At 41.7% G+C, this 25,830-nt stretch overlaps 1 protein-coding gene across 1 annotated transcript; it reads right to left on the minus strand.

Annotated features, from left to right (window-relative positions):
• Positions 1-1,085: 1,085 nt before the first annotated feature.
• Positions 1,086-25,830, minus strand: LOC128355427 (NLR family CARD domain-containing protein 3-like). Its single transcript, XM_053315666.1, has 9 exons — positions 25,751-25,830; positions 21,271-21,349; positions 20,881-21,109; positions 18,816-20,574; positions 17,278-17,451; positions 2,553-2,726; positions 2,140-2,313; positions 1,776-1,822; positions 1,086-1,639 (listed from the first exon to the last, which is right to left on the minus strand). Exons 1-9 carry the CDS (start codon positions 25,816-25,818, stop codon positions 1,086-1,088), a joined length of 3,258 nt encoding a protein of 1,085 aa, XP_053171641.1. The 5' UTR covers positions 25,819-25,830.

A 25,830-nucleotide genomic window follows, 5' to 3' on the forward strand; every position in this document is an offset into this window, starting at 1 on the left:
GAGAGTTAGCTTACATCAGGTAGAAACCCAACTTCTTAACCAGGTGAAGACGAAGCACGACTGATTACACCGAGCTCTGTAGCTCCTTCAATGTCAGGACAAAGGTTAAATACAACAAGCAATAGTTCCTCAAGTGTTCCTTTAATATCATCTGCAATCTATCCTGTCTGTCCATCTCCCATCAGTCCAACAAACAGGGACAGTCTGAGGGCAACTGGTGGATAATGGAGCCAGACTGGGACAGACTGGGACTGAACCATGACACCACAACCAGTTTAATTATTCTTTCACTTTATTGGTTAAGTTGCTGTTTCGTGTTTATTTATTTCTAACTGAACATATCATAGAATAACCTGAATTTATTTTAAACACCATGACAGCTTCATACTTTAACATTCAGATCCATTAGTGTTGAGGTCATATGTACATCATTCTCATCATTATCTCTTTACTGCCATTTTGACTCAGATGAAGACTCAGTAGAGTTGAAATGTCTGTTTGTTCAGTTAAAGGTTGTAAATGAATTGGTGTGCTCCAGTCCATTTTGTTCTCTGGAAGTCTGCTGTCCTCCTACTGAGAAGCATCCCTTTTTAGCATTTATGATTATTAACAACTCAAAACATTATTAGATGGGTACATAGAAGAAAATAAAACAATGAAAGAATACAAGGTAACATAAAAATAATGGTGAAGTTAAAAACATTTAAAATCCATTAAAACAAGGTCTGAGATAAGGCCTTTGGACAGCTGTAGTGGTGCTGGAGTTCATATGATTTCATTCCTTTTGGAAGATAAATGTTGGTCACAGGTGAAATCTAACAAATGTAGCTGTCACTTTAGTTTGTCTGAATGTAAAGTGAAGCTTCATGTTTTTACTGGACAGAACATCAGTTCTGGTCCACTTTGCAGACTTCAGTCAACTTGCACTTGTTGGACAGACAATTGCACACTAGGTCTAGGTTGATTGCCTTGTCATTGTACATTTTGACTAATGTGGTTAGAATGTTTTATGTACAATTTATTTTTGTTTTCAGGTTATGCTGTTGGTACATTTAATGTCTTTGTTGTAAAGTAATTCTTTTCTCCTACAGAGAACACAGAGACACTGAGGAACCAAACTTGTCATGTGACCGAAACCCAAACCCAGCATACAGAGGTCCAGTGAATGTGGTGTTGAAGGTGTGGAGGTGGATCAGTGTGTCAGAGGAGACTCTGTAGAAGGACAGAGTGCCAGCAGGACAGTCCACATACACTGCTACTCTACCAGAGGCAGAGGAGGAAGAGGAGGAGGAGGAGGAGATGGACGCTCCATTGTTGTTGTGCCAGACAGAGTAACCACCATCAGAGCATCTCAGACTCCAGGACTGATCATTCCTTCCAAACCCACAGTCAGCACTGTCTCCTTTCCTTCTGATTCCTCTGTACGTCACTGATGAAAAAACTCCTCCTTTCCACTCGACCTCCCAGTAACAGCGACCAGTCAGAACATTTCTACACAGCAGCTGAGGCCAGACCCCAAATCTGTCTGGATGATCAGGATATGACTGATCCTCCTCCACATGTGTCACCTTCCTGTTGTTGTCAGACAGTTTGAGTCTTCTGTTTGCTGTGTTTGGATCCAGTTCCAGTTCACAGGCATCTGATGGAGAGAACGAGACACAATACAGCTGCAGTTATTGATCTATCATCTGTTTGATGATGACATCATCTTCATCTTCAGCAGGATGGGAATGAGTGATGTCACAGTTTGATGAATGAAATGAAATCACACTTACACTTCCTCGGACCTGGTGTCAACCATCGGACTCCAGCAGGCTGCAGGCTGAAAGGAGGAGGGGGGTCAGAGCAGCACGTTCTCTTTCAGCATGCTAACATGGACGTTACATGGCTCTAGTCTACTGTTTTATTATTCTCTTCTAATGTGGGGTTGGGCTTTCATACACTTTGATCCAATCTGAATCCACTATCCCAATCCTTCTGAAACCCTGATTGAATCTAATCAGGTTTAACTTTCAACATTTACAGGAAACTTCAGTTAGAAAGAAGAAAAGTCAAAGATTCAGTTGAGATCTGTAATCAGCTCTGACAGAGAAAATGTTTCCAGCTCTTCCTCCTCTATCACACATTGTCTGTCCATACCTGAGAGTGTCCAGTCTCCAGTGTGGATCCTCCAGTCCAGCAGACAAGATCTTCTCTCCTGAGTCTCCTGGATGATTGTAGCTCAGGTCCAGCTCTCTCAGATGGGAGGGGTTGGACCTCAGAGCTGAGGCCAGAGAAGCACAGCCTTCCTCTGTGATCAGACATCCTGACAGGCTGCAAACACACAAAACAACACACGTCACACAGTGTGAGTACTGCTGTGTGCAGTCACATACAACAACAAACTGAAGTGAATCAGGGAGCTCCAGAACGTTGAGCATCCAGCCGGATGGAAAAAGTCAGCAGCTGAGGGAAGATTCAGCAGAGACAATCCCACACAGGTTTAATGTTTATCCTCTAATGTCATTCAGATTTTAACTGTTCATCTGTTGAACAGGTTGATGAATCCTGACCTGAGAGTTTCCAGTCCACAGTGTGGACTCTCCAGTCCAGCAGAAAGCTGCTTCACTCCTGAATCCTGCAGGTTGTTGTTACTCAGGTCCAGATCTCTCAGACTAGAGGACTGGGAGCTGAGAACTGAGGACAGAGCTGCACAGCTTCTCTCTGAGAGGTTACAGTCAGTCAGTCTGGTGAGGAAATGAAGAGGAAAAAGTAAGATGTTATTGTGTCTTTATTAGTGCTGTCAAAATTAATGCATTAATTTCTGATTTAATTTGAAATACTTTACACATAAAAAAGCATGCAACGCGCAGATGGTTGAGTGGTTAGGGTGCATGCCACATGTTCAGTTCCCAGTTCCAATCCCCATGGGATGCTGAACAATTCTGTGGTATTTGATCATTGGCACTAAAATATTTTTTGAAATACCTGCTGTTTGAGCAACAAATTACAGTTTCTAGCTCTCACACACATTTTCTAGAATTGACATTCTAGTTTCTGTTTCTGTCTTGTTGGAAAGAGAGCAAAATATTGAAATGGTGATGAATAAATCCACCTACAGAGCTTTTTTGGAGGCTTTGACCACTGGCAGCAGCCTCAGAAGAGCCTCCTCCGAAGCAGAGTATTTCTTCAGGTCAAACACGTCCTGATCTTTTTCTGATGACAGTAAGATGAAGCCCAGAGCTGACCACTGAGCAGGAGACAGTTCATCTGTGGAGAGACTTCCTGATCTCAGGTACTGTTGGATCTCCTCCACTAGAGAACGATCATTCAGTTCATTCAGACAGTGGAACAGATTGATGCTTCTCTCTGCAGACACATTCTCACTGATCTTCTTCTTGATGTACTCGACTGTTTCCTGATTGGTCTGTGAGCTACTTCCTGTCTGTGTCAGCAGACCTCGTAGGAGAGTCTGATTGGTCTGCAGTGAAAGACCCAGGAGGAAGCGGAGGAACAAGTCCATGTGTCCATTTGGACTCTTTAAGGCCTCGTCCACAGCACTCTGGTAGAAATGTGACGCAGATTCTTTTTTAGTTTCAGACTTCTGGGATGTTGTTTGTGTCAGCAGATTGACTCCAGACTTGGTGAATGTCAGATGGACATGAAGAGCAGCCAGAAACTCCTGAACACTCAGATGGACGAAGCAGAACACCTTGTCCTGGTACACCCCTCTCTCCTCTTTAAAGACTTGTGTGAACACTCCTGAGTAGACTGAGGCTGCTCTGATATCGATGCCACACTCTGTCAGGTCTGATTCATAGAAGATCAGGTTGCCTTTCTGCAGCTGCTCAAAAGCCAGTTTTCCCAGAGACTCAATCATCTTCTTGTTCTTTTTATTCCAGTGTGGATCTGTCTCAGCTCCTCCATCATACTTGACATTCTTCCGTTTGGATTGAACCACCAGGAAGTGGATGTACATCTCAGTCAGGGTCTTGGGCAGCTCTCCTCCCGCTCTGTCTTTGATGGTCTGCAGAACTGTAGCAGTGATCCAGCAGAAGACTGGGATGTGGCACATGATGTGGAGGCTTCGTGATGTCTTGATGTGGGAGATGATGGTGCTGGCCTGCTTCTTATCTCTGAATCTCTTACTGAAGTACTCCTCCTTCTGTGGGTCAGTGAACCCTCTGACCTCTGTCACCATGCCGACACACTCAGGAGGGATCTGATTGGCTGCTGCAGGTCGTGTGGTTATCCAGAGGCGAGCAGAGGGAAGCAGTTTCCCTCTGATGAGGTTTGTCAGCAGCACATCCACTGAGGTGGACTCTGTAACATCAGTCAGGTTCTTATTGTTGTGGAAGTCCAGAGGAAGTCGACACTCATCCAGACCGTCAAAGATGAACACAACCTGGAACTCTTCAAACCTGCAGATTCCTGCTTCTTTGGTTTCAGTAAAGAAGTGATGAACAAGTTCCACCAAGCTGTACTTTTTCTCTTTCACCACATTCAGCTCTCTGAAAGTGAATGGAAATGTGAAGTGTATGTCCTGGTTGGCTTTGTCTTCAGCCCAGTCCAGAGTGAACTTCTGTGTTAAGACTGTTTTCCCAATGCCAGCCACTCCCTTTGTCATCACTGTTCTGATTGGTTCATCTCTTCCAGGTGAGGCTTTAAAGATGTCTCCATGTCTGATTGTTGTTTCTGGTCTGTCTGGTTTCCTGGATGCTGTTTCAATCTGCCTGACCTCATGTTCATCATTGACCTCTGCAGTCCCTCCCTCTGTGATGTAGAGCGGTGTGTAGATCTCATTCAGAAAGGTTGGGTTTCCTGCTTTAGCGATCCCCTCAAACAGACACTCAAACTTCTTCTGCAGGTTAGACTTGAGTTTAGACTGACAACCTGCAGGATTTCCTGAATGAATAGACAAGAATGAAAATAAGTAGCAATTATTTACTAACAAAGGAAATCTGGCAGGTTTAATTCCCTTAAATAATGTACATATAAACATATTTTCCTCCATCTCTTGACACTTCAGTAAATGTCTCATTTATCCATCATGTTAAATCTTTATAGAAATCCTCTTACTGTTCTGCAGACGTTCAGCCAGCTCCTCCTGCTTCATTCTCCTCAGGAAGTGCAGTGTGATCTTCAGAAATGCATCTCTGCTCTTCCTCCTCTGCTCTTCCTCCTCACCGTCCAACACCTCCTCATCCTCCCTCTGACTCTCTAAGCATTCTGGGTAATCTGGACTCAGAAGCTTCTGCATGTTCTTCAGCTCGTTCTTCACAAAAGTGACAATGTTGTCCTCCAGCAGCTGGAACAGAATAATATATGAATGTCACAATCAAACTAACATCATGAAGCAAACATCAGATCCATGTTGGACACACTGACAATCCACTGGTCTACAAAGTGCAGCATGGAGATGATTGTGAACACAATAGATGTAAAAGTAGTTGTTGTACATGTACAGACCATAAATATGGAGTCCAGCTGTGTTTGATGCTGCTGGGCAGACTGACCACTGGGAACCTCTGAGCTCTCCTGGTCCACTCTGTGAAGGAATCATGAAGAATGAGCTCACATTATGTCTGTCCACACAGAGACAAACACAAGCTAAAGGTCCATCAAGTGATATTTGGATGTGAACAGAGAATCAGATGACTCCCTGTAGTGGTAAAGCTTTACTAGTCCTGCTGATCCCACTGAGAATCAACAGCTCAGTCTGTTTGTAGCTTTCAGCTCAGAGTCACTTTGGTTTAGTCCCAACAGCTCTCACCAACCCTCCATGCAGCTCTCCCTCCCTCACTGCACACTGCTGTAGATCCTTTGAGCAAGGCAGCTAGAGCCAGTGTGTGGTTGTATCAGACTGGTTGTAGTGGTCAAGTCCCAATGTGAATGTGTTTCACTAGCAAGTACCACATCAACAACATGCTGTGTTTAAATGATTTATCAAGAAAAATGATTGATAAGTATAGGTAATTAATAATAATAATAATAATAATACATTTTATTTGATGGCACCTTTCAAGTCACCCAAGGTCACCTTACAAAGAATCCCACAGAATAAAACAACAAACATTATTAAAACCAGACATCAACCCAAAAACCTAAAAACAAGTGTAGTGCACAGTGTCAAAGTGAGTATGACAGTTTGAACAGGTGTGTTTTTAGTTTGGATTTGAATGTTGTGATGGAGTCTGACTGTCTTATGTGTGGGGGGAGGGAGTTCCATAGTCTGGGTGCCCTGCATAGGAAGTCCACAATAGCACCAGGGGCAATGCGGACCCTAAAACATCCTATTAAGACTGAGACTCTTAAAAATAGTGCGATGAATGATTAAGCAGTTGTCTAGATTCAGAGATGAAAAGAGGCTCTGATGATGACAAATATTGGGATTTTCAGAACTGCAAATAGTTTGTGTTAAGTGAGTCAGTCAATTTAATTTATATATTACATATATTATATACAGAGACCCAATGTTCCCCCATGAGCAAACACTTGGCAAAGGATGGATACCAGGTTTGGCTGTCAGTTAGGAGTTTAGGGAAGAAGAAAAGCATGTCATATGTGTTTTGATGGCCAGAAAAGGGGTATTGATCATGATAAAAAGCTTTTATTGTCACTATATTTAAAATACAACCAAATTGCTAGTGCCCATCACAGTGGTATTTTGACATACTACTGCATACATTCAGCATCACACACAATTAATCATGACCCATCATAAAACTATATAACAAAACAAAAACCAAGGCAGGTAAAAATGATGAAAAGCCAGGTAAGTAGGTAAGGTAAGATGGAACAACAGGTGGGTTACGTTGTACTTGTTGTGAAAACAATAATGGCTGGTAGATCTCGTGAACGGTTGGAGATATTTCAAGAATTTAGCAAGCAAGGAATGCATAATCACAGCTGGCCATTTGGTGGAGAATAGTCATCCTCCATGGAAACCCCCAAAACCGGCTTGCACGATATTTAAGTTAAATTAGTTGTCCTAGCAACTTATGACCCTGTATACATAAGGAGAGACATTACTTAAGTAACTGTAGATCAGTCATGTTTTTGCAATTTGTAATATGCCACATGGTGCGCATAATGGCACTCAATGCTGAAATTCATCCAACCATTTTCAGCTGGCTCCTTTCCATGTGAAGGAGCAGCGGCTCTAACTCCTGACCCGGTCTCTAAGGCTGAGCCCAGACACTCTCTGCTTGGATCCAGCATCTCATTGTTTGGGTCACTACCCAAAGCTGGTGAGCATAGGTGAGGGTTGGGACGTAGACTGACTGCTAAACTGAGAGCTTCACCTTCAGGCTCAGCTCTTTCTCCACCAGGACGGTCATCACTGCTGATGCTGCACCCATCCACCTGTCAATCTCACGCTCCATCTGACCCTCACTATGAACAAGACCCCCAGATACTTAAACTCCTCCACTTTGGCAAGCAACTCTCTCCCACCACTGAGGAGGCAGTCCACCTTGTTCCAGCAGAGAACCATGGCCTCAGATGTGGAGATGCTGACTACCCACCCGACCACTTCACATTCAGCTGCAAACTGTCCCAGAGCCTGTTGGAGGTCTTCACCTGTAGAGTCCAACAGAACAACATCAACCGTAAACAGTAGAGAGGTGATTCTGAGGTCCCAAAACTGGACTCTCTCCTCCCCCCAGCTGCACCTTGAGACTCCATTAAGATCACAAACAGGATCAGAGACCAGGGACAGCCCTGGTGGAGCCCAACACCCACTGAGACCAGGTCTGACTTACTGCAGAGAATGTGAACACAGCTCTCACAGCAGTTGTATAGGGACAGAATGGTTCAGAGCAGTGACCCCGGTACCCCAAACTCCCACAACACCTCCAACAAGGTTCTAAGCCTTTTTCACATGTAGACCCTCCAGTATCCCTGCAGGGTGAAGAGCTGGTCCACTGTTCCATGGCCAGGACAGAATCCACATCTCTCCTCCTGAATCAGAGGTTCACAATCAGCCGGAGCCTCCTTTCCAGCAGCAGCATTAGCTTTTCCTGGGAGGCTGAGTAATGTGACCCCTAATAGTTGGAGCCTCAGATCCACTTTTTAAAAATGGGGACCTTCATCCTGGTCTGTCAGTCCATGGGTCCCTGACTTCCATGACAGCCCCACAATGTCCAGAGCCTTCAGCATCTCAAGGTGAACCCCCCTCACCATTGGTGATCAGCGAAAAGCTCTTCTCTTCGCCCGAGTATCCAGGTCTGATGACTACAAAGTTGATTTACAAAGTTGATCACCTGGCATCCCAGTGCCAGTGTTTGTTTTTTACTGGTAAGTTTGTGTAGGGCAGTTTGTGTCATTACCAAACTCTGACTGAATCACCACTATAAAATATGAAAAACTGGAAATAAAAACTGAAGGAGACAAATAAATTACATCTCCCAAGGTCAATTTAACCAACAAACATCCAATCACAGAGCTTCCTGGGAAAAGTGTGAAAAGCTAAATATGGCACTTTGAGGAAACCTGATTTAATGTCAAGCCGTTTGAATTAGTTCATGTTTACATTCTGGATCAGTTTGGTTTATATTAAGATTCCTGTGTAAATGTCTGAACAGTTAAAGGTGAATTAAGAAATTACATCATCCCCAAATCAAGAACGGATAAGGAAAGCTCAGCTCCTCTGTGAAAACCTCAATATTTGAGCTCCTTTAACATTTTAGCAATTTTGGTGATTGTTGCACTACCTTCCTGTTGTTTAAGGCATTTTGTAATGCACTCATCTATTCCCAGTCATTGATTAATTTAGATATTAAAAGACAAACTTTAACTCTATTGAATGATGGATGTGAGGACAGCAGTTTCCATCCTCCACACACTAACATCTTGATGGATGCAGTCTATAAAATCAGTCAGTGTGCTCTCATCAGTTTTTCCTCTAAGGTTTGAAACTGTTCACACTGAATGATTTCTGCTCTCTCCTCAGTCTGTCTGACTGATGAAGAAACTCTGTCACACATCAACATGAACTGTGCTCCATCCTGCAGGATCATTGTAGACTGACAGGAACACTGAGGCCAGCTGTACACCTCACTGACCACCAGGGGGAGCTCACTGGCTACAAACCATTAATGTAAGACACTGCCAACACCATGTGTAACTATGGTAACCATAGTTATTGATTGAGTTATAAAATTATTAAAACATGAAAGCTTTATCAAATCACTGTGACCAACAATCAATAAACATGAACTATAATCCTTCATAAAACAACCTGAGTATCAAAGTCCAGAACAACATTCATATCAGGCTCTCATTCCACTGTTCTACTTTTAAGATAAATGGTAAATAGTTGTTGTTTTAGGCATTTCATAATGAACTCATCTATTATCAGTCATTGATTACTTTAATTATTAAAAACAAACTAATCTTTGTTCAGCACTTTTTTATCATTTTACTTGTACCTGCTCAGATATACAACAGTTTGTACCACAGCTCTGTCTCAGTCACTGTCCTCTAATGCTTCACTGTCTTTCTGTCTTAAAGTCAATTTGGATAAAAATGTGTGAAAATGATTAAATGTGAAAGTAATGTAACAGACTGATCAGTCCTCAGGGACACACAGCTGGGTACAGAGGAGTCTGAACTCTGCTGCTGGACACTTTCAACCTACAAGCTTTCACAACAGGAAACACTCAGTAGAATCACATCTATCAGTCACTGTTTGTCTGTGTTCATACAAACAGTCACACATACTGTAGTTTGTGCACGTAACAAGTGAAACAATCATTTCATGTCTCAGACAGAAAATGGTGGATTAGTTTGACCAGTTTTCTTCACAGAGTTGTTAAATATCAGCAGTAGAAGATCAGTTATTCTGAGCAGCTGTTTGCATTCAGTCACAGCTTACTTCTTTGCAGCAGACGGTTGTTGTTCTTTCAAATCAGTGAGGCAATCAGTTGACCGATCACTCTTCATAGATACACAGCTGAGTTCAGGTTCAGGTTCAGGTTCAGGTCCAGGTCCATGTTCAGGTCCAGGTTCAGGTCCAGGGGAGTCTGGTCTTTGATGGATCCTGATAGAGAGGAAGAGCAGCAAGGAGGAAATTCACTGTTTAGTCTTCAGCCTCAGTAACTGTTGGAGAAACTAGCAGCTATCAACAAGAAAAGGATCAACACAGTAAAGTTGAAAGTCTGAACATCAGTTGTTCCTCTAAGGTTTGAAACTGCTCACACTGAATGATTTCTGCTCTCTCCTCAGTCTGTCTGACTGATGGAGAAACTCTGTCACACATCAACATGAACTGTGCTACATCCTGCAGGATCATTGTAGACTGACAGGAACACTGAGGCCAACTGTTCACCTCACTGACCACCAGGGGGAGCTCACTGGTTACAAACCATTAATGTAAGACACTGTCAACACTGTGTGTAACCATGGTAACCATAGTAATTAGTTTCATTGAGTTATAAAATGATTAAAACATTAAAGCTTTATCAAATCACTGTGACCAACAGACTGCTCAATAAACATGAACTATAATCCTTCATAAAACAACCTGAGTATCAAAGTCCAATTTATATCAGGCTCTCATATCAAATTATACTTTTATAGTTTTAATGAGTTAATGTTTAACTGAAACACCGTCAGACTGAACAGTGAGGATCAAACAGTATCAGCTGTCATGTGAAATGTTGAGTGTAATACCTTTCCATGTTGGTAACCTGCAGCACCTGATGAAGACACACACACACAGGTTCATTATTATTCTGCAGTCTGACAGAAAAACTCATCAGGAAATCAAAAGTGTGTTTCTACATGTAGACTCTGATTTAAAAGGCAGCCAGCTGTTATTCAGAGGATTTACTGCTGGATGAACTTTGTGTGATGAAGGTCGGACATTAGCCATCATAATGAAGACAATTCAAATTAAACAAACACCAGAAATCAGTGATGAAATGATGAGAGTCTTTTTCTATTCAGGAAGTCAACACAGCAACAAACACAGAGCAGCTTGTTTGTGATGAAGATGAAACATTAGAGATCCTAATGAAGACATTTCAAAGCAAATAAAGGTCCACTTACTCAACGTCTTCCCATGAAGGTTTTCTCTGTGCAGCTCTCTGCTGTCTGGACCAGGTCTGTTTCAAAAAGAGTGTTATTCCTCTGAGAGCTCAGGCTGCTGTCACACTGAGACACAGAGACAATGAACCTGGACACCAATAAAAGCATAAAGCAGTGTGACACTGCAAGTAAGAGCTCAAAGATCAGCTGCTGTAATATAACACATATGTGACCTACAGCTGCCTTCCTGCTGCCACTCTAACATGCTGTAAAAACCTCCTGATCACTGAAACAAACATCAACCTTTCTTTACGTTCAACATGTGAGTTCAGACTGTAGATGTGATGGAGGCGCTCAGGAATCACTTCCTGTATTTACACTCTGCTATAACAAGTCAGAGCAGGAAGCAGCAGCTCGTCCTATAATCCAAAATGAATCATGTTACACATTCACATCAGCTCACAGACACTTTCTACCTTCATCTGTGGAGGAAACACTGTGAGCACAGCTGAAAGCAATCAATCATATCAGCTGCTTCTCCACAATCTCAACCTTCTTGTGCTTCATAGAAATGAGCTGCTGTATATTCACATGCAAGCTGCCATCAGCTGCTGTACTTCTACTATCGGTCCACTAGATGGCGCCATGAAGCTGCAGTGAAGTGAAGAGCAGCACACATGATGCATGGAGGAGGATTTACATTCACTGACTCACACTGACATAAACACTATTTAAATAGTTTCATTTATCTATGAGTTGTTTTTATGTCATCACATTAGTCCTAAACATGATCAATCAAAAGTGGAAATGTATTAAATCATTATAATCAGGTCACATTTACTGTGATATGACTTAGTAACTAAATTATATAAATATAGTAAATACAAACTGTTTAAACAGATGATTGAACGATGTCAGCATGTTATTATATCAACACATCTTTCCACATCAGAGCCAGACCCTGACCCTGACCCTGACCCAGACCCTGACCCATCTCTCCACATCAGAGCCAGACCCTGACCCTGACCTAGACCCTGACCCATCTCTCCACATCAGAGCCAGACCCTGACCCTGACCCAGACCCATCTCTCCACATCAGAGCATCTGGAGACAAATAATGTTCTTAAAAATGACTAAATGATTAATCAGACTGCAAAATCATAACATGTCTCATACACACTCCTTCACCTCCTCAGTGCAATAACTGCTGTTTTTATCTTTTAGTTATTTAAGTTATTTATTAATGAGAGCATGTGTATGTGTGAGATGTGCTTGTGTGAATGTGTTAGCTTTTGTGTATTTATACATTTATATTTTTATATATTTTATCCTATGCTGCTATCTGAAAGAGATTGCTCAAATTTTAATGTTGTTGTATCATATACAATGACAATAAAGATCTATCTATCTATATTGCATAATTTTCTGTTAAATCAATGACTAATCAATTAATTGTGTAACTGCTGCAGCTCAGTGTACTGACATCATGCAGTTTATCTTTGAGCCACCAGATGGCGCCAAATCATTTCTAATGACCAGAAGGAGAAGCTGAAAAACTCCAACATGAGACTGAGGCTCAACAAACAGTAAAGTTCATCTTTGAGCTGCTGACATGTAGAAAGATGCAGTTCTTTTTCATTCTCACTGACTGCCAGGGCGACGCTTCAAGCACTGAATGTCTCAATCTCGCCCAGCGATTGACTCCAGGAAGAAACTTGCCTCTATGGTCGACCAGTTAACTGAGGTGCTTAACCAGATGAAATCCCTCTTCCTAGTCCTCCAGTCTGGGACTGGTGCAGGGGATGTGGGTGCTCCTGCAGCCATGTTTGATCTGGAGGATGACATTCTCTCAGCCACTAAGGTTGGTGAATATGGGGCAGACGTGGTCTCCCTGTGGTCTCCCAGGATACAGGACGTTTAGCTTTGGCTGCATATTACATTCATGGGTTGCAACCAGTGCGCCCCCTGGTGGTCAATGAGGTGTTCAATGCCAAGTGTTATATTTTTTTCTCTGATTCATCTCTGATTCATCATCTCTGATTTCATCAACAACTTTATTCATTAGAAAGATTTTTCTTTTCATGATCTATTATTTCTCCTGTTAACTTTTATTATAGATAAAATGAGTCACTTCAGACAGACACTAACTGCATGCCTGCACTCAAAATATAAAAACTGGCAGATCAGACTGAAACAGAATACAGAACCAAAGATCAAACAGCAGTGAACTGAAAACCAATCAAATGCTTCTGTACGCTACTGGACAAACTTACTGCCAATCATAACAACAATACACAATGAGGTATTCAGAGCCTGTAGGGAGCAGCGTGAACACTTCCTGTTTATGAAGGATTTTCAAAGTGGACTTGCCTTCCAATTTATTTAGCAGACAATCTGCTGCTGCTTTGAACGGTTGCTGCAGCTCCGTGGCTGCCATGCTGGTTGTAAACAGAGTCACTCTACAGTCATCATCATCGTCGTCTTGAGCCCGCCTCCCCATTCTGTGATTGGTTCCCTATCTCAGGCAAAAAATGTTGTCCTTTTTGGCCATGCTAACTGTCTAAACGAAGTAGAATCTCACTGGACTGAGAGCATGAGTTTACCCAGGCTACTGAAAGCCAGGACTTAAACACAAACTGAACTAATGAAACAACAAGGAACTGGTGGTGAGGGCAGGCTGGGAGGTGATTGGCTGATGAGACTAATGCAGGGCAGGTGAGGAGGGAAAGCATGAAGGGAAAAGACCACTCGTACATTTTGTTTGTTCCTAAGAAAAGAGCCTAAATATGAGAAAACTCGTGAACACGTCAAATTCTCATAAATCTCTCGTTCACGTGATTTAAGAATGAATCAGTGCGCACACGTTGAATCTGGTCCAATGAGACACAATGATACTATACTACAAACAGATGAAGCCAAATAACAAAAATACAAATATTTATAAATTGCAACTGTCAGTGCAAAGTTAGCTTACATCATGTAGAAACCCAACTTCTTAACCAGGTGAAGACGAAGCACCACTGATTACACCGAGCTCTGTAGTTCCTTCAATGTCAGGACAAAGGTTAAATACAACGAGCAATAGTTCCTCAAGTGTTCCTTTAGTATCATCTGCAATCTATCCTGTCTGTCCATCTCCCATCAGTCCAACAGGGACAGTCTGAGGGCGACTGGTGGATAATGGAGCCAGACTGGGACAGACTGGGACTGAACCATGACACCACAACCAGTTTAATTATTCTTTCACTTTATTGGTTAAGTTGCTGTTTCTTGTTTATTTATTTCTAACTGAACATATCATAGAATAACCTGAATTTATTTTAAACACCATGACAGCTTCATACTTTAACATTCAGATCCATTAGTTTTGAGGTCATATGTACATCATTCTCGTCATTATCTCTTTACTGCCATTTTGACTCAGATGAAGACTCAGTAGAGTTGAAATGTCTGTTTGTTCAGTTAAAGGTTGTAAATGAATTGGTGTGCTCCAGTCCATTTTGTTCTCTGGAAGTCTGCTGTCCTCCTACTGAGAAACATCCCTTTTTAGCATTTATGATTATTAACAACTCAAACCATTATTAGATGGGTACATAGAAGAAAATAAAACAATGAAAGAATACAAGGTAACATAAAAATAATGGTGAAGTTAAAAACATTTAAAATCCATTAAAACAAGGTCTGAGATAAGGCCTTTGAACAGCTGTAGTGGTGCTGGAGTTCATATGATTTCATTCCTTTTGGAAGATAAATGTTGGTCTCACAGATGAAATCTAACAACTGTAGCTGTCACTTTAGTCTGAATGTAAAGTGAAGCGTCATGTTTTTACTGGACAGAACAACAGCTCTGTCTCTGAGCTCCATATGTACAAATATCATCAAAATACGTAAATATATAAATGTATTAAAAATGAACGGATCAGTCTATATGAAATTATTGTATTCAGCTACATTAACAGTTATATGTTTTATAAAACATTGTTTACTGCATATCTGACTGAGCTTATTTTATGTGAGGAAAAATCACACAAAAGCAAACATATGTATATACAAGCATGGAAGGATCAAAATTAAAATAGGACAAAATGTAAGCACAAATTTAAAAGTGCCAACAGAATGAGCGGGACCCTGCTAACATGCTAAGGTGGGAGGATCTGAGGGTCTGTTGGTGTTGCAGGGGGCGAGAAGTTCTGAGATATATGTGGAGATGAGACCATGAAAGGATTTAAAGACAAATTAGGAGAATTTTGAATGTTATCCTGTAATGAGGATGGAGGTTCTGGATAAGTTGTAGACGGGATATGTAGAGGGAGTTACAGTAGTCCAGTCTGGATGATATTAGTGTATGCAGACTTCAGTCAACATCCGGTGCACTTCCTGGACAGACAACTGCACACTAGGTCTAGGTTGATTGCCTTATGTCATTGTACATTTGCTCATACATATGCTGTTGGTACATGTAATATCATTGTTGTAAAGTACTTCTTTTCTCCTACAGAGGACACAGAGACACTGAGGAACCAGACTTGTCATGTGCATTAAACCCAAACCCAGCACACAGAGTCTGAGTGAATGTGGTGTTGAAGGTGTGGAGGTGGATCAGTGTGTCAGAGGAGACTCTGTAGAAGGACAGAGTGCCAGCAGGACAGTCCACATACACTGCTACTCTACCAGAGGCAGAGGAGATTGTTGATCCTTTGTTATCATGCCAGACAGAGTAACCACCATTAGTGCACCTCAGACTCCAGGACTGATCATTCCATCCTAACCCACTGTCTTCACTGTCTCCTTTCCTGCTGATTCCTCTGTAAGCCACTGAAATATAAACTCCTCCTTTCCACTCAACCTCCCAGTAACAGCGACCAGTCAGATCATTTCTACACAGCAGCTGACGCTTTTGATCAAATCTGTCTGGATGATCAGGATATGACTCCTTCTCCTTCACATGTGTCACCTTCCTGTTGTTATCAGACAGTTTGAGTCTTTTGTTTGCTGTGTTTGGATCCAGTTCCAGTTCACAGAAATCTAATGGAGAGAACGAGACACAATACAGCTGCAGTTATTGATCTATCATCTGTTTGATGATGACATCATCTTCATCCTCAGCAGGATGGGAATGAGTGATGTCACAGTTTGATGAATGAAATGAAAACACACTTACACTTCCTCAGACCTGGTGTCAACCATCGGACTCCAGCAGGCTGCAGGCTGAAAGGAGGAGGGGGGGGGGGGGGGTCAGAGCAGCACGTTCTCTTTCAGCATGCTAACATGGACGTTACATGGCTCTAGTCTACTGTTTTATTATTCTCTTCTAATGTGGGGTTGGGCTTTCATACACTTTGATCCAATCTGAATCCACTATCCCAATCCTTCTGAAACCCTGATTGAATCTAATCAGGTTTAACTTTCAACATTTACAGAAAACTTCAGTTAGAAAGAAGAAAAAGTCAAAGATTCAGTTGAGATCTGTAATCAGCTCTGACAGAGAAAATGTTCCCAGCTCTTCCTCCTCTATCACACATTGTCTGTCCATACCTGAGAGTGTCCAGTCTCCAGTGTGGATCCTCCAGTCCAGCAGACATGATCTTCTCTCCTGAGTGTCCTGGGTGATTGTAGCTCAGGTCCAGCTTTTTCAGATGGGAGGGGTTGTCCCGCAGAGCTGAGGCCAGAGAAGCACAGCCTTCCTCTGTGATCAGACATCCTGACAGGCTGCAAACACACAAAACAACACACATGTCACACAGTGTGAGAGTACTGCTGTGTGCAGTCACATACAACAACAAACTGTCTCCAAACTAGCTCACTAAAAGTCAGCAGCTGAGGGAGGATTCAGCAACATGTTTTAATCTGATGTTTTTACCTCTAAATGCCAAAAAAAAAAAACAATTCATGAAGAGTTAAGTTTTTGTTTTACAGGTTTGTTCTGTATTTTATTAGGTAGATATTTTTTTTATTTCATGTCGCCTCCCTTTGTGACTTTGCAGTGGTTAATATGAGTGATAATAATGAAATTAGTGCTTGAGGAACACTCTCTTAACACTTCTCTGTCCGGGTATAAAGGCATTTAGACAGATTTAGAAAGAAATCTGTAAAATCATCTGTGGTATTCAACAATTCAACAGAAACAAAATAGAAAAAGAACTAATAAACATCTGCATGAAAAGTAATTCTCATCTGCTGAAGTTTAGTAAAAACTGCTTGATAAACCATATGAGATGATGCAATCCTACAACTATTCATCTGTTGAACAGGTTGATGAATCCTGACCTGAGAGTTTCCAGTCCACAGTTTGGACTCTCCAGTCCAGCAGAAAGCTGCTTCAGTCCTGAATCCTGCAGGTTGTTGTTACTCAGGTCCAGATCTCTCAGACTAGAGGACTGGGAGCTGAGAACTGAGGACAGAGCTGCACAGCTTCTCTCTGAGAGATTACAGTCACTGAGCCTGGAGAAGAAATAGTAAGAGGTTATGGTGTCTTTATTATTTCTGTCAAAATCAATGCATTAATATCTGATTTCATGAAAAATTTCACATGTAAAATGCATTACTGTCTGTTAGAGACTATAACAGGCTCAGTTTTAAATCTAGAGTGAAGATAGTGATATATTAAACTAGATGATATGTGGCATGTATTGGTGCCATATCATGCTAGCTTGTTGAGAAGGAAGCTAAATAATGCTCCAAAAGTTAGGGCTAAATTTTGGCAGGGGAAAAGGGTCCCTTTGAACTCTATCAACATGTGAATCAGAGTCTGTCTTTATATTTGCACAGACTATTGTGGACCGTGTTGTAATTTAACTTGGAACATGGAACACATTTATTGTTGTTCATTATCATATATATTAGACCATATTAGAAATCATTGCCTCATCAGTGGACTTGTTTATTTGGCTGTTGTAATTTTCTTTGTAGGTTTATTTTTAATGATGAAAAACAGTGAAATGAATAATTGAACCTCTGTCATAGAAGATGTTGCACTTCGTATGTTGGTTTGTTGGTGTTGGTAGCAGTGTGGTCGTTGCATACTGTCTGTATTGCTGATATAAGTTTTGGGGCAGTGTTTACTGTGGCGTTATGGATGTCTAGTGTAGGGTAGTGGATGTTTGTTCTGCATGTGTATTTATCTGACGATTGTCGTATGGTGCACCATGAATTTCCCTAAGGACAAAATAAATATCTATCTTGCCATACAGTATCATCCCCAAAGCCAGGGTAAAGTGGAGAGAAGCCACTGTGAATTAAGGAAAAGATAATGTATGACTTAGTCAGCTATCAACAAGGAAGAGTCAGCTGGACCAAGCACACATCCTCCCTGACCAAGAAAGCCCACCAGCGACTACACTTCCTGCGCTGGCTGAGGAAAGTGCACCTTCCCCCTTCCATCCTAACTACCTTCTACAAGGGTATGGTGGAGAGCATACTGACCAACTGCATCTCCATACAAATACTTTGGCGCTATACAAATAAATATTGGTTGATTGATTGATTGATTGATTGATTGATGGTATGAGGGCTGCACTGCCTCAGACCGAAAGGCCCTGCAGAGAGTGGTGAAGGCCGCTCCTCTCACACCCATCAAGTACATTGCACAGAGCCACTATCCGTCAAAGCCACCAAGATCATTGCAGACCCAACCAACCCCAACCATTCACCCTTCTGCCCTCAGACAGACGGCACCGCTCCACCAGCTTCTTTCCCAACTGCAATAAGACTTTTGAACTGCCAGTATTTTGTTCCATTTTGTACCTGTCTGGTATATATGTGGAATGACAATACAAGGAAATCTATCTATCTATCTGTGTACTTACAGAGCTTTTTTGGAGGCTTTGACCACTGGCAGCAGCCTCAGAAGAGCCTCCTCTGAAGCAGAGTATTTCTTCAGGTCAAACACGTCCAGATCTTTTTCTGATGACAGTAAGATGAAGCCCAGAGCTGACCACTGAGCAGGAGACAGTTTATCTGTGGAGAGACTTCCTGATCTCAGGTACTGTTGGATCTCCTCCACTAGAGAACGATCATTCAGTTCATTCAGACAGTGGAACAGATTGATGCTTCTCTCTGCAGACACATTCTCACTGATTTTCTTCTTGATGTACTTGACTGTTTCCTGATTGGTCTGTGAGCTACTTCCTGTCTGTGTCAGCAGACCTCGTAGGAGACTCTGATTGGTCTGCAGTGAAAGACCCAGGAGGAAGCGGAGGAACAAGTCCAGGTGTCCATTTGGACTCTTTAAGGCCTTGTCTACAGCACTCTGATAGAAACAGGTTGTTTGTTGTTCTGCCAGCAGATTGACTCCAGACGTGATGAATGTCAGATGGACATGAAGAGCAGCCAGAAACTCCTGAACACTCAGATGGACGAAGCAGAACACCTTGTTCTGGTGGAGCCCTCTCTCCTCTATAAAGACCTGTGTGAACACTCCTGAGTACACTGAGGCTATTCTGATATCGATGCCACACTCTGTCAGGTCTGATTCATAGAAGATCAGGTTGCCTTTCTGCAGCTGCTCAAAAGCCAGTTTTCCCAGAGACTCAATCATCTCCCTGCTCTCTGGACTCCAGTGTGGATCTGTCTCAGCTCCTCCATCATACTTGATGTTCTTCAGTTTGGCCTGAAGCACCAGGAAGTGGATGTACATCTCAGTCAGGGTCTTGGGCAGCTCTTCCCTCTTTCTGCTTTTCAACATATCCTCCAGAACTGTAGCAGTGATCCAGCAGAAGACTGGGATGTGGCACATGATGTGGAGGCTTCGTGATGTCTTGATGTGGGAGATGATGGTGCTGGCCTGCTCCTCATCTCTGAATCTCTTCCTGAAGTACTCCTCCTTCTGTGGGTCAGTGAACCCTCTGACCTCTGTCACCATGCCGACACACTCAGGAGGGATCTGATTGGCTGCTGCAGGTCGTGTGGTTATCCAGAGGCGAGCAGAGGGAAGCAGTTTCCCCCTGATGAGGTTTGTCAGCAGCACATCCACTGAGGTGGACTCTGTAACATCAGTCAGGATCTCAGTGTTGTGGAAGTCCAGAGGAAGTCGACACTCATCCAGACCGTCAAAGATGAACACAACCTGGAACTCTTCAAACCTGCAGATTCCTGCTTCTTTGGTTTCAGTAAAGAAGTGATGAACAAGTTCCACCAAGCTGTACTTTTTCTCTTTCAGCACATTCAGCTCTCTGAAAGTGAATGGAAATGTGAAGTGTATGTCCTGGTTGGCTTTGTCTTCAGCCCAGTCCAGAGTGAACTTCTGTGTTAAGACTGTTTTCCCAATGCCAGCCACTCCCTTTGTCATCACTGTTCTGATTGGTTCATCTCTTCCAGGTGAGGCTTTAAAGATGTCTTCTTGTCTGATTGTTGTTTCTGGTCTGTCTGGTTTCCTGGATGCTGTTTCAATCTGTCTGATCTCATGTTCATCATTGACCTCTGCAGTCCCTCCCTCTGTGATGTAGAGCGGTGTGTAGATCTCATTCAGAAGGGTTGGGTTTCCTTCTTTAGTGATCCCCTCAAACAGACACTGGAACTTCTTCTGCAGGTTAGACTTGAGTTTAGACTGACAACCTGCAGGACTTCCTAAATGAACACAAGAAATAAGATTATTTATTTATTAATAAAGAAAATCCTGCAGTTTAATTCTCCTAAAGCAATGGTCTCCAACCCTGCTCCTGGAGAGCTTCTGCCCTGCATGTTTTAGGTATCTCCCCACTGTAATACACCTGATTGTAATAATGAAGTCATTATCAAGCCTGTTGACAAGTTTCAGCTGCTTATCAAATGCCCTAAATAATTAACATATAAACATATTTTCCTCCATCTCTTGAGACTTCAGTAAATGTATCATTTATCCATCATGTTAAATCTTTATAGAAATCCTCTTACTGATCTGCAGACAGTCAGCCAGATCCTCTTGCTTCATTCTCCTCAGGAAGTGCAGTGTGATCTTCAGAAATGCCTCTCTGCTCTTCCTCCTCTGCTCTTCCTCCTCACCGTCCAACACCTCCTCATCCTCACTCTGACTCTCTAAGCATTCTGGGTAATCTGGACTCAGAAGCTTCTGCATCTTCTTCAGCTCGTTCTTCACAAAAGTCACGATGTTGTCCTCCAGCAGCTGGAACAGAATAATATATGAATGACACAATCAAACTAACATCATGAAGCAAACATCAGATCCATGTTGGACACACTGACAATCCACTGGTCTACAAAGTGCAGCATGGAGATGATTGTGAACACAATAGATGTAAAAGTAGTTGTTGTACATGTACAGACCATAAATATGGAGTCCAGGTGTGTTTGATGCTGCTGGGCAGACTGACCACTGGGAACCTCTGAGCTCTCCTGGTCCACTCTGTGGAGGAATCATGAAGAATGAGCTCACATTATGTCTGTCCACACAGAGACAAACACAAGCTAAAGGTCCATCAAGTGATATTTGGATGTGAACAGAGAATCAGATGACTCCCTGTAGTGGTAAAGCTTTACTAGTCCTGCTGATCCCACTGAGAATCAACAGCTCAGTCTGTTTGTAGCTTTCAGCTCAGAGTCAGTTTGGTTTAGTCTCAACAGCTCTCACCAACCCTCCATGCAGCTCTCCCTCCCTCACTGCACACTGCTGTAGATCCTTTGAGCAAGGCAGCTAGAGCCAGTGTGGGTTGGTCATCAAACTTTAATAAAATCAGACAATTTAATTTTGCTTCCAGTTTTATATCCTTACCTTTCATCAACATGGTGATGTCTTTTCCTTGAAGTAAAATGATGTTTTTCAGTGTGGTCACTCTGTTTTTCCAGCTTCCTCCTAATAAACACAGGATGATTTCACACTGTAACCAGATGACACTGTAACATGTACTGCTAATATATTTGATATATCCTCTGTGGAGGAATCATGAGGAATGTAACATTATGTTTGCACTACAGACTGAACACAGTTTTGGCTTATTTACATGTTTGTGTTCTGTTGTTATTTATTCCAATGAAAACCTAGATGTAAACACTAATGTAAGCTGTGATAAGTCATTCTGACAGAGGAGATGGCTGACCACCTTTATATCTCATTAAGAAGTGTCAGAACAACAAGTCCATCTGTTTTCATCATCAGGTCTAACTGACCAATCATTCTCCAAGGACACACAGCTGAGTTCAGGGGAGTCTGGACTGATGGATACTGAGATGGCTGTCTTGATGTCTACTGTGAGGTGAGAAAAGTTCTTGCAGATAATTATAAAGATTCTTCCAGTAAAAGTCTGGACTATGTTCTCATAAACATTGTGAGGTGACTGATAGTTGGGTCATTACCAAACTCTCCTGACTGAATCATCACTGCAAAAGATGAAAAACTGGAAATAATGTGTGAATCAGAAGCCAAATATATCAAATATATATATATAGTACACCTAGAATAGATGTACAGCTTGTAGAAGAGAACTTTAACTCTATTGAATGATGGATGTGAGGACAGCAGTTTTCCATGCTCCATCAGAAACAGACCAATCAGAGTTAAGGGACAAAAAGTACAATTACTGTGTCTGTTAATCAGTCAGTGTGCTCTCATCAGTTTTTCCTCTAAGGATTGAAACTGTTCACACTGAATGATTTCTGCTGTCTCCTCAGTCTGTCTGACTGATGAAGAAACTCTGTCACACATCAACATGAACTGTGCTCCATCCTGCAGGATCATTGTAGACTGACAGGAAAACTGAGGCCAGCTGTTCACCTCACTGACCACCAGGGGGAGCTCACTGGCTACAAACCATTAATGTCAGACACTGCCAACACTGGGCCTGATTTACTAAGATCCCAAATAAAGGGTACTAAATTGTGTGTGCACGTTTGGCCAGCGTGATCTACTAAGAATAACTGTGCAAATGACAACAGGAGCAGACAGCAGTATTTAAATGAAGGTTTTCTGACTTAATGGAGAGTTTGGACGAGCAGAAAGCTGCAAGTAGGGCTTCTAGTGGAAGAGGTTAACTAATACTGTGTGTAACCATGGTAACCATAGTCATTCGCTTCATTGAGTTATAAAATGTATAAAACATTAAAGCTTTATCAAATCACTGTGACCAACAATCAATAAACATAAACTATAAACCTTCATAAAACAACCTGAGTATCAAAGTCCAGAACAACATTTATATCAGGCTCTCATTCCACTGTTCTACTTTTATGGTTTTAATGAGTTAATGTGAGAAATACATTCACTGGCCACTTTATTAGGATCTAATATAACAGCTCTGCTATCTAACTTTTACTTTACAAAGTTTGTACATTTTCAGTTCTTGTTGACTTGGTCAGAAATGTAATAATTCTAATGTTTCTCATTGAGGTGATAGTGGCTGGTGGATTACTGGAGTGCTTTATATATTCAACAGTGTTCCTCATATTTACCTCCCTCATGTTTGTTCATGGAGTGTAAAAATATAACAATCACTGATCCATATAAAGCTCAGCAGTCCACCAGCAGCCACTATGATGTCTGGTAGAACCATCACAGCCTGGTATGAAATCAGGATCCAGACTCGTCTGGTTTCTGGTCGTGTGATGGTGGACTGAGTTAGTCAGCTCCACACGGTGTGTTTAAGGAACACCGGAAAACTGAGCTCCTCTGTGAACGCCTCAACATTTGAGCCCCTTCAACCTTTTAACACTTTTAGTGATTGTTGCACTACTTTGTTGTAGTTTGAGGCATTTCATAATGAACTCATCTATTATAAGTCATTGATTATTTTAATTATTAAAAACAAACTAACCTTTGTTCAGCACTTTTTATCATTTCACTTGTACCTGCTCAGATATTCAACAGTTTGTACCACAGTTCTGTCTCAGTCACTGTCCTCTAATGCTTCACTGTCTTTCTGTCTTAAAGTCAATTTGGATAAAATGTGTGAAAATGATTAAATATAAAAGTAATGCAACAGACTGATCAGTCCTCAGGGACACACAGCTGGGTACAGAGGAGTCTGAACTCTGCTGCTGGACACTTTTCAACCTACAAGCTTTCACAACAGGAAACACTCAGTAGAATCACATCTATCAGTCACTGTTTGTCTGTGTTCATACAAACAGTCACACATACTGTAGTTTGTGAACGTAACAAGTGAAACAACCATTTCATGTCTCAGACAGAAAATGGTGGATTAGTTTGACCAGTTTTCTTCACAGAGTTGTTAAATATCAGCAGTAGAAGATCAGTTATTCTGAGCAGCTGTTTGCATTCAGTTACAGCTTACTTCTTTGCAGCAGATGGTTGATGTTCTTTAAAATGAATAAGACGAGGATTTGACCGATCACTCTTCATAGATAAACAGCTGGGGTCAGGTCCAGGTCCATGTTCAGGTTCAGGTCCATGTCCAGGTCCAGGTCCAGGTCCAGGTCCGGAGGAGTCTGGTCTCTGATGGATCCTGATAGACAGAGAGGAAGGGCAGCAGGGAGGAAATTCACTGTTTAGTCTTCAGCCTCAGTAACTGTTGGAGAAACTAGCAGCTATCAACAAGAAAAGGATCAACACAGTAAAGTTGAATAAAGTCTGAACCTCAGGTGAAAAGAGGTTTTCTGCACATCTTTCAACAATGACAGAAACCTTCAGAGGAAAAGAGGAACTGTGGCACATTGATAGATTTCAAACAGACTCATGTTTAACACGACTGTGTCTTCATTAGAGTCAACATGGAAAAAGATAAAGCACATTCACATATACAGTACACCTAGAATAGATGTACAGCTGGTTGAAGAGAACTTTAACTCTATTGAATGATGGATGTAAGGACAGCAGTTTCCTCACTGACCACCAGGGGGAGCTCACTGGTTACAAACCATTAATGTCAGACACTGCCAACACCGTGTGTAACCATGGTAACCATAGTCATTAGTTTCATTAAGTTATAAAATGATTAAAACATCAATGCTTTATCAAATCACTGTGACCAACAGACTCGTCAATAAACATGAACTATAATCCTTCATAAAACAACCTGAGTATCAAAGTCCAGAATAACATTTATATCAGGCTCTCATTCCACTGTTCTACTTTTATGATATGACTATACTTATATAGCACTTTTCTAGTCGTTATGTCCACTCGAAACGCTTTTACACTACATGTCACATTCACACATTCACACACAGTCATACAACCTCAACATTTGAGCCCCTTCAACCTTTTAGCACTTTTAGTGATTGTTGCACTACTTTGTTGTTGTTTGAGGCATTTCATAATGAACTCATCTATTATCAGTCATTGATTACTTTAGTTATTAAAAACAAACTAACCTTTGTTCAGCACTTTTCATCATTTCACTTGTACCTGCTCAGATATACAACAGTTTGTACCACACCTCTGTCTCAGTCACTGTCCTCTAATGCTTCACTGTCTTTCTGTCTTAAAGTCAATTTGGATAAAAATGTGTGAAAATGATTAAATGTGAAAGTAATGCAACAGACTGATCAGTCCTCAGGGACACACAGCTGGGTACAGAGGAGTCTGAACTCTGCTGCTGGACACTTTTCAACCTACAAGCTTTCACAACAGGAAACACTCAGTAGAATCACATCTATCAGTCACTGTTTGTCTGTGTTCATACAAACAGTCACACATACTGTAGTTTGTGCACGTAACAAGTGAAACAATCATTTCATGTCTCAGACAGAAAATGGTGGATTAGTTTGACCAGTTTTCTTCACAGAGTTGTTAAATATCAGCAGTAGAAGATCAGTTATTCTGAGCAGCTGTTTGCATTCAGTTACAGCTTACTTCTTTGCAGCAGACGGTTGTTGTTCTTTAAAATGAATAAGACGAGGATTTGACCGATCACTCTTCATAGATACACAGCT

This window comes from Scomber japonicus, chromosome 3 (assembly GCF_027409825.1).
Source record: "Scomber japonicus isolate fScoJap1 chromosome 3, fScoJap1.pri, whole genome shotgun sequence".
In the NCBI taxonomy this organism is placed as follows: domain Eukaryota; kingdom Metazoa; phylum Chordata; class Actinopteri; order Scombriformes; family Scombridae; genus Scomber; species Scomber japonicus.

Excerpts from the sequence above, each read along its gene's own strand:
- LOC128355427 (XM_053315666.1), bottom strand. The coding sequence starts at position 25,818 with ATGAAGAGTGATCGGTCAAATCCTCGTCTTATTCATTTTAAAGAACAA. Across the intron at positions 21,350-25,750 it reads CAACCGTCTGCTGCAAAGAA|AGTGGACCAGGAGAGCTCAG; the intron begins GTAAGCTGTAAC and ends ATTCCTCCACAG. Across the intron at positions 20,575-20,880 it reads GGCTGACTGTCTGCAGATCA|GAAGTCCTGCAGGTTGTCAG; the intron begins GTAAGAGGATTT and ends GTGTTCATTTAG.